Below are 10,817 nucleotides of genomic sequence, written 5' to 3' on the forward strand. Positions count from 1 at the left end.
GAATTTTTATTTTCACTAGTCGCTATGGCCAAGTATCATTTGTTTGTGTGACAGTTCGCGCGAAGGGCCATAGTTTAATTGCGTATACTTAACATATATTTCTGAACTTACTACGAGAAAAAGTAACATTCAAATTTAATATAGTGGAAAAAGTGAATTACCAAATAATATCATATATTGATTTTTTATTAACACATACTGATCTGGACTTTACTTATACCGTCCTGCATAGTCGCAAAGACGGAAAATTGCTTTTTTGCTTGTTTGCCAAACATCCGACTGCATATTTACGAAAAAACGTCAAATGAAACACTAAAAATTGTTTCAGAATAAGGCCGCACAACCGTCATAAAAATACACACATACAGCCAATATAACCGATCTCGATAACAGAAACTGTATCAAACATTAACATTAAAAACGGTCACCGGTTCTCATTTAATTTCCCGCGCAGCATTTTTATAATCGCGGTCCCATAAATTCGCCGGGTCATATTCGAGCTAAGTGCTTACTTATACTTGCGTATTTAGTGTATGCGTATTAAGAAATAATGTTATTCAACTGTAAGTTAAGTACGGTAATGATGCGTGTGCTAAAACTGTGCATTGAGTTAAAATAAATTAATGCGTTATGCTCGTACGATGAGGGCGGACTGTTGATGCGTCTTTATTTAGAGCTCAAACGTTCAAATGAATTTAAGAGAAATCAGTATAGAGTAGCGTTATTAATAACTTGGTCTTTAATTTATAAAACAAATGAACATATTCTCGCTTTATATAGATGACATTACAATTTGAATTTCCAATATTTTTACAAGATTGCACAATAACATTTCTTTAATATTAAAAGAAAAGTATTTATTGATTAAAATCTAGTTTATCTCGATCTCATACACTTGAATAAAATATGCGAACGTCACCGTAATACAACGGAGTTTTTTAAAAACCTCAAGACTTCCGAACAACAAAATGAATAGAGGCGATTCAATAAAATAAACAATAAATAACAATACAGTTCGGCTTTTCCCAACCCACTGATACCGAGAGGAGTGGCGCGTGCGCCGCCCACACACACATTACCAATTCTAATAGACGGATTCACACACTTTATGATACATTTATTTACGACCGCCATAATTTATATTTATAATAAATATTGTTCTGAAACATCGTCCGCGGATTGAGGGAAAACGTGTTTTGTCTGTGCATTTGTGTGCGCAAATCATTGAATTAGTGTGATTGAAATATTGGTCTAGTAGGATATATACAAATACGTCGCGGATAAAATTGAGAATCGACATAAATTTTTCAATTTTGAATCCTAAGTATATGATGCTAAAGAACAAGAACTATTGTTATGATTCGTATGGTTGCGATATCTGGATATAACAAATTAAATAAGATAAGCGAGTGGTCTTATTTTTGTTAAACATAAATGAAAAAATGAAAAAATAAATAAAATAGACGTCAACTGTTAGTGAAATCATTTAGACCCTTTTGCATTGCTAGCTACAATTATATTGATTGACATCTCATCAGACACTTTGAGACATAATCTATCGTCCTGTGCGGTGACGAGGCGTGAGACGTGTTCCGCTCACGCCGCCCACGAGAGGGTAGAGGAGGCAAACCTGCCGGTCTTGCTCTATGCCTGGTCGGCCGAGAGGATCGCGGACAAATTCCAATAAGCACCCGTGACCCTTCTCTAATGCAACTAGACGGGAGTGCATTGCAGTGTTCTCTGTAGGCCTTGGCTATGCAAAAAAATAATCTACGTTAAAGAAGGCACTTTGAGACAACGGTTTCCACAACAACAAATAAGAAATATAAGGTTAACAATGTTTTTTTTTTCATATAAGACTAACAGGATTACGCATAGAAATACTACCTTATAATAATATAGCATTATAGTAACACATATTTACATATAACATCTAACTTCTACACAACCAAACACCCATTTAAATAACCCCACCAAATGTTCTTAATACAAATACCAGTACAGAACCCACAATGCTCTCCATAAATCCTAGAGCAACGATGACGTGGCAGCCCAGCCTGTACCTGTCAATCTTGGCTAAGCGGGGCTGGTTTACGTGGCTGACAATGCAGTATATCATTGCAATTATCGACTGCACGCGCATATTTTGCAATGCTCGTTTATTCTTGAATATGTAAGTGCGTATTAGTTGAATGCTGTGAACTGTGAAGTATGATAAATGGCTATGTAAAAACTGGATGGCGCGATCCGTCTTTCCGCTAATCCGTGACGATGATCGGATTTAACTGGAAAGTTATAGCAACTTATACGTATATTCCTGGTACAAATATTCAGTATTAGGATGCCCATTGTTTTCTTGTATTATCGGGCGACGGTAGATTTGATGATATGCAAAGAGAATATAAAGGTCGTAATAGCTATTGATTAATACTTGTCCTATTTTGACGAAAAAACAATACCAGTGTCCATTCATACCAGCCGTATTATAAACACAACGGAGAAATTGGTTTATAAACTGAAAAATTTTGTAATATGATAACAAAAGTGCTAATATCGACTAGTAATAGCTTTGTTGAAGAGTTAAATACATGTTTATTGTTTGATTAATTAAAACCACACTGAAGTTTCCATTTAAGTCTATTTTAAAAACAAAAAAGCGTCAAGTCACTCAGAACTATCACAACAAAGAGTGAAAAATATAATCCAACGACATAATCCCACATTCCCGCGTCGATATTTTGTGTCGAACCGTTTCAATCAAAATTAGAAAGTATTTATTAACTTAATATAACAATCTACGCCCAACACCCAATGTGTCGATCGTTTTGTATCTCAGTTCGTGAGCTGTTAACACTTCTTAACGACCTTAATCATTAAATTGCTACGAGTTATCACGCACCAAATACACTTTACCGTTTCAAAAGTTCAGCAATTACGCATTTTTCTATATTTGGGCGAAAGCTAAACTCCTGCGCCGTGAGAAACTGTCATTAGCGCTACTGTTCGGAGAGTAATCGGTATTGATTGTTTTGTAAAGAAAATCATTGTTTTCACGTAAGTGTTGATTTATTCCAATACTAGAACGTTAGAATCAAATGAAACTATATATTCTTAATCTTACAAGGGAAACTTTTTTTTGTTTTAGAAGTTATTCCAATATGATCTAAAATTATTCTTTGTAACCCACGTTTCCAAAAACTAAGAAGATTGTCAACTCATTCTTCTTTTTGGTTATGTTACTATCTCCGTGGGTTTTCAACCTAGCAACGTGATTTAACTGTATTTTGTTTTGGTTTCAACCGATTGACGTTAATATTTTGTGTTTAAAGGAATTGGTTGTCATTTGGGCCCATTTTAAAATCAGGAGTGGCACCTGTCTCTATGGGACGTTGGTGACCTTTTTATTATCGAAAATAATTCAGTTCGAAAAGGAACACTGAAAGATCTATTCTCTGAACGGAACGAAAAAATAAATTGGTATTCTTAAGAATATTATCTGCAAATAAATGAAACAACAGTTAAACATAATAATTGAGCAAAGCAAGGCAAAAGCTCATATTAATAGGAAATTGGAATAATATTTACATAATACCCAACACGGCAACAGTAATCCAAGTCGTAGAAACATCAGCAGAAAATTGAATCAAACCCATTGATACCGAAAACTAATTCGTTACAACGGAACGCGAGCTTGTAACAAGCCGAAACGCCGAGTCGTGCGCGGGCGCACGGAAGTATGGAAATGTGCACCTGCCAGTTGCCACTCGCACCACCCACTGCGACTAGATAAACGAGCACTCAGAGCTCACTAACTGCCCGTAGCCAGCCTCTTTCTCGCTCGTTGCTACCGTTTGATTGAACGCCTGAATACTAAGCAGTGCGCTATTTTACATGTGTACAATAAAAGTCAGACGGGAAGACGCTTTGTCTTAAATATAATTGTGCACCGCATTCACTCGCGACTGCCTCCCCACGAGTAGGATGCTAAGTTATAAATAGGATTACGATACGGATCTCGACAAGAAATGTTACATTTCCAATTACATGAATTGCAAATTATCCTCATAATATTTACCATCGTTAAGAACTGGATTTGAACATTGCTGGGATCAAGGTGTTTGAAGAAACCTTCTTCCAAATAAGTTTTTAGTTCGATCGAATGTATATATTGGTAGAAGTAGGTTACTATTCGTAGCTACATGTTATTATTCGGTTTCTGTTCAAATACTTCATTCCACTCTACCTAAAGAAGAAGACCAGATGTTGTATTTTGGGAATGATTCGCAATTCCACGTTGCACTGCACAGCTACTGTAACTGAATTTTGCTAAAACATTTCTCCTTATATTCTTTTCTCCTACAATATAAGTATTATGAGATACCTGTGTAGCACCACGCAGGCCAGACCACAGGCGCGTCCGCGTCCACGTCACGCCGAGGGAATGAGGCGAGCATCAGACCAGCTCATGGGACCATCGGCTCCCCTCACTACCCTGAGGGGATAGCCAGATGTTACGTTTTATATTAACAACTAACTCACTCACTCACTCACTCACTTGGGTATAACGAAGCTGGTCAATGAATATATGAAATTGATCCAGCATATTATGGTTATAAGTTACAAATATATAAAAAACATAAAATCTACATTTATATTTATCTTTCGAGTTTAATAGTATCCGCGAGGTATCATTTTATATTTTATTAGTAAAAGATGCATTGTGTGAAAGTGAGCTTATTGATGTGATAAAAAAAAACGATGTTTACTCACGTTGAATTCGGTCCAAGTTCTCATCCAACTGTACAATCTAATCACCTATTTACCAAAATAAATATATTGTCTATGATTTCGACGGGTGAAAAATCCTATTATTGTTGACATTAAGTCTACATACATAACAATATGCAGTGAGCAATTAATTACCTATATCCAGGTACACGCGTCCTATTAAACATCTAGCGTATACAAATTAGGCCTTAATTGCTAAGCTTCATATATTGTATAATTATAACCATAACATAGAGGTTACATTTTTAATTTTTCTGCTGTAGGTGCTGACGCCAGACCGGAGATAAACTAAAGCGTGACACTCGATTATTTACGGTTCAAATTGCAGCATTGATTGCTTTTTATAACATTTGTGTTAAATGCTCAAAATAACAGTTTACTACAAGCACCCACTGATCGACGGCAAATATATTTTTAAATTATGATTTTACACGCATTAACAAAGCATTGCTTTAATATTTAATGCGATATCAGTAATGCTGCTATTATTCTTGTGTTATTTACTCACGGAAATGCGGGAAATTTTTAGCAATTAAATATTTAGTGTCGCTTAAAGACTTCTATAAATTCTATCGTTAAATGTGACATTATTATAAACTCATTTGCTTTTACAGAGCTGTAACTTTTACCAATATGTTGTAAAGATTTTATTCTATTCAGAAACCATCTTGTCCACACAAAAGCAATGAGAAATAGCAATATTCAAAATATACTAAAGTTTTGAATACATATTGTTAAAGTGTGTGTAAAATAACAGTTGATATATAACATTAACAAAGCACCAAGCTTTCGTGTTAACATTAATTTAAATGGCTATCAAATAAAACGTATTCTGTCATGGCGTGACTAACATCAACACTGGTTTTCTAGTGTTCCTTCTATCATCCGGAGAAACAAGAATATATATAGGTGTCCACGGTAAAATACAAGTGAAATATTCAACAACTATTGAAATACGTAATGTACTCGTAAAAACTTTACACGGTCATGATAATAGATATGATTTAACACTTGTCAGAATAATATCGAATTAAACCGTTTTATTCCTTGCTATGTGGTCTTTTGTTACTTTTATATTTTGTTCATGCTGCAATGGTAAATGCATCAGTTGCAACATAAACTGATAAGGGAATTGTTTTTTGATATATTAGCCAAATTGAATTAGAGATAAGGTTTCCACACAAACTAGCTGTTATTTTGACGTAGGTATAGCGATATTCCAATATCCAAAAGTATAGAGACATATATATATATTTCAGTAACTTAGATTCTTCAGTATATGATAACATTCCTATATCAGTAGCAACTATCGCCAGATAGCAAGCAATCCAGCAGGTGTGATCGTGTACCACACAACGGAAACTCAACTGCTCACATCAATTGCCAATTGAGGTTTTTTCGCTGTCTCTATTTGATGACACGCGAGGTATATACAGCGTGTTTCATTTTTAACCGATCAACTCGAGCGCTATTCTATTTTATTTTCAAATTTTTTTACGTCCAACGTTATAATTTCTTACGGGTTGCGGAAACGGTAATTTAAAATCGTCTAATATTAGTAACTTCAAGAGAAACTGGTCCGGTTGGGTCATAAATAATAATCCTATACCATTACGCAAAGAAAGTGAAACAGCACAAGCGTGCCACCTGATGTTAAACGCAGTAATTATTCCTCTCTCGCGGATGCTTAAGTGTCATGTGTCGAGTGCATGTCAATTAAGTAATATTTGAGATTGTAAACCCGTATAAAATATTACGACGATAAATTGCAATTTAAGTCTCACTAACATTGAAATTATGGCTATACCTGTTCAATGTCATATTATTCATATCATTATAGAATATTTATGAATAAAATCAATAGATTTGTTAGTTAGAAACCTTGCGTTTTCATTACATCATAATAAAATTATTTGAAATTTTATAGAATAGAAAATATCGCTACGCAAATGGCAGGATGTAATACCATAAAAATAAAATCATTACTCATCCATACATAAGTCAACCAATCCCACATTTATAATTGAATCATAAACACGCATGAGCGTAATTTTAATTACACATAATTTCCAACAAACATAATATTCTTTTATACAAAAAAATGAAAAAATAAAAACAGCAAAAAAGCTCCTGCGCACAAAAAACAACACCCCGTATAACGAAACCTAGAAAGCGATGCCAATTACTCGGTGCAGAGCGTCGGACCACCACCCCGCAGAACTGACGAGAATCGTGCTCGAGTTAAACTAATAAGATCGATATGTTTGTTCCGATGACTCTGTTCGTTTCGATATCTGACTCGATACATCGAAACGAAAGGGCGGATAACGGCCCGAGAAGGGATAATTAACGAATAGAATAAGTATTATTACATACTGTATTTTATAAGATGAAAAGAATTAGCTAAGGTTAGTTCTACCTTCATTGAATACCAGCTGCGCCCCGCGCGCTATTATATAAGTCCGTATCCCATAGGAATATCGGGATAAAAAGTAGCCTATATGTTATTCCAGTTGTCCAGCTATCTACGTAGGTAGTAGTTTTTGCGTGAAAGAGCAACAAACACACACACACACATCCTTACAAACTTTCGCATTTATAATATAAGTAGGATAGTAGGATTATTCATACAACATCAGTTAAGCTGTTATAGATGCGAACAGCGTCGAAGGAGATTGACATTAGCAGCGGTGATGAAGTGAGTAGCACTTCTTTAATCCTTACTAAGTGTGTGTTTAATTTACGTCAATATGTGCGCACTTTAAAACGACATTTATCTTAGTAATACACCCAAAAAACAGTTGTATTCTGAAAGAGAAATATTCTCAGGCCTCCATAAAATAGATTCAAACTCATAAAGTTTATTACGCCCCCAAATCCTTTACCTTGTAACATTGTAATATATTGTAACATTGTACAGGTAGATACATTTGCTAAAAAAAACAATTCTGTTTTTATTTCAAACAACACAAGAGCATAAAAAAAAACATTCTCGAAAATTCACCAACCAACCAATAAAACAGATAAAACGCAAATAGGCCATCGCAAAAACGTATCAAATGAGGTCAACAGGCAATAATTCGACACCGTGCGACGTGAAAGAAGTATCGGATGGCGTATAAAACAAAAAGCCAGGGTCACTTCGGTGAATGTCAAGTTACTCTCACACGTCACGTCTACATTTCAAATGGTATCCGCTTACATTTGTTGCTGCAGCGGCGGTTGACATATTACAGATAACTATTTTCAGACTAAACTGAAATTCAATCATTTATTTATTCAATTAAGACTTCTTAAAGAAGCACTTTTCAATCATCATAACACAGTTTAAAGATTTACCCCGGTGGTAAAGCAAAGGAACGCAGTTTCTACAGAGTGGGGGCAAGAAACTCTGTAGATGCTCTTTTTCAATTATGTCAATTTTATATTTTAATGCATAGGTAATATGCATACATAATAAATTGAAAAAATTACACAAATACCGAGACCAACGCGACGGCAGACAGGGGCTTGTGATTTGATCAAGTATGAATGGTCATCTTGAACAAATCGAATGTGATCTGAGATCTCCTTCCAATGTAATCCTTTGGGTATTCGTGGGTTATATGACAACCTATCCAGTAACCCATAGGCGTGGTAGATTTGTAATATATAATATATATTTTTAATTTCAGCCTAACTTCTAAACTATTCATGTATATTCAAATTTGAAGAAGCAATTTGAATAGCCATTGAATTCAGTTTGGCGCCAGCTATAAATTCTTCGTGATTGCACTTAATTTTGAATTTTAATAAGAGAACACTATCGTATATATAGTCCAATATCGAATTATGACAAACAAAATAAAACTGTATCTGAATTAGCAACAATTAGCCCACAATTTGGCATTTCGTCTGTACGGAATAAGGCAATATACAATGAATATTCCCAAATAACAATCGGCACGATTACAAAACCGTTCGTTCTTAAGAGCCGATGTGTCTAATTGATCTATTATGCCCACCGGACTGACAGTTAAACAAACGATCCCAAAAATCGAAAGACATAGAATCGCATTCATTGCACAATGTTACCTATTACGAGAGTGCACATAACTCGAACGAAATCTGATATGGCCATCGTTAATTCGATTAAGTTGTAACGCTAACGGTCTGGGACTGTAACGGTACCGCCACTTTATGAATGGCACCGCGCGGTAGGTATTGGTGCATTCTAAAATGATTAGTGCCAAGAACAAGAGAGTATATAACATCGGAGAGCCGATACAGTTTAATGTTGGCATATTTCAAACGAAATGACCACTATCTCGAATAAAATTGTCTCTGGGCCATCCATTACGTTCGATTGAATTGTTCGAGTGTATTACATCGTAGCATTGTATACGGTAGTAATAATATTAAAGCGTGGCTACAATGTCGCCGTCATATTTATTTAATGGATTTAGTTTTCAATATGCGATTGAACGCAGTTTAATTTCGATATAGTCAATATTTATGTTTTCATTTGTCAATTATACCTCGTCTAAGATTATATGTTATCTTTATTAATAATAACTTTACCTTCAATAGAATAATCGACTAACAATTCATTAATGCAAGAATGCATATCTCTGTATATGTAGCTATTTTAATAAACCAATGAAACACAGGCAAATAACTAATTTTTAATTAGACAAACCTTCTCATATTGATATTTTCTGATAAACATGCGAATGAAATGTACACTTCCAACCAAAAAACAAAAGCTGCTTTTGTCTTTCCATTGAAGTTATCAACAAGAAGTTTAATTAAATCCAAGAGGAATGATAGACTAACGATTGGAATCGCGAACACGAAACTCTGACTATAGATATCGTGTTGTTACATAAGACCTAAGGCTGTGTTTAGTCTAGATAGTAAATAAACTTTTACTGTTATATATGGGAATATTAAATTATAAACATATCTGTAGTCGATTATAACTCTTTAATAATGGAGCTTGTGCTGTAGGCTTGCGTCTAGTTCATCTAGTCAGGATACTATTTTTTATTGAATTATATATTTTTAAAATCGTTGGTAATTCATTAATAACAGTTAAATAATAATATGGAAATGAATTTTAAAACAGAATGAGAAGACATAATTTATGTTACCGTTTTATTTTCTAAGAGTTTCAATATAATTTATCCCTAAAATGCCATGTCATATAATATCCCGTAAACCGAGAAATACCATTTTACACATCAACCCATAATATGCTCCAGTGAACAAGCCCTTACTAATAATTCATTAACGATGAAATGCCTATTGGATAGAATATATTAATGATAGGGTCGAAGGTAAGCGGTCAGATCAAAGCGGGGGTCCGTTAATCATGATTTATTCGCTGCAAGAGGAACCTTTGAAATATTGGTATTATTTACTTAACGACCTCACTGGTTGATACTGTTCAATATGATAGATGTTAACAGTTGTTTGATTACATGTAATGATATATTATTAATGTTAATAAATAATCTTTGAATGAGTTTGGTAAGAACCCCCTCGTAGTATATCGATTAGAAATAACATAGGAATATTCATTTTAATGTAAAATATAAAAAAAGTCATCATAAATTTATTCGTGATTATATCAGACCGTAATGTATTCATAACTGCAACTACAGTCACTTAGATTGTTAGCGCAAAATAATAATAAGAAATAGAAAGAGCCAAATATGTATTTCAACAACGTTAAAGCAATGTAGATGTTACGAAAGTCGTTCTTTTTTCAAATATTGCATGATTATTGTGCTGCATTATATAGAAAAAAAATGAAAACAGAGTTGCCAGTTTACCATTGCTCGCTGTCAACTATTAGTTTATTTATGAAATACTCTTATTTAGCACAACATTGCATTGTCTCTTATTTGCCTATAACAAAAACACTATGTTTAGTAGAAGAACATTTACAAAAGCATGTATGTAATAACAATAATAATAATAATAATAAGCCCGCAGGGCACCTTGTGGCGAGGTGACGGGGAGTAGCGCCCCCGCGGTCCTTAGTT

General features: G+C 34.4%; 1 protein-coding gene across 1 annotated transcript in view; it reads right to left on the reverse strand.

Annotated features, from left to right (window-relative positions):
- The window catches only part of LOC119838685 (lethal(3)malignant brain tumor-like protein 1), a 139,431-nt gene that overhangs the window by 94,888 nt on the left and 33,726 nt on the right, over positions 1-10,817 (reverse strand). Inside the window, exon 2 of the mRNA XM_038364761.1 lies at positions 4,382-4,492. Coding sequence (XP_038220689.1) covers positions 4,382-4,454 — 73 coding nt within the window. The 5' untranslated portion in view covers positions 4,455-4,492. The remainder of the gene's footprint in view (positions 1-4,381; positions 4,493-10,817) is intronic.

The sequence above is a fragment of the Zerene cesonia genome, unplaced genomic scaffold (genome assembly GCF_012273895.1).
Source record: "Zerene cesonia ecotype Mississippi unplaced genomic scaffold, Zerene_cesonia_1.1 Zces_u004, whole genome shotgun sequence".
NCBI classification, from domain to species: Eukaryota; Metazoa; Arthropoda; class Insecta; order Lepidoptera; family Pieridae; genus Zerene; species Zerene cesonia.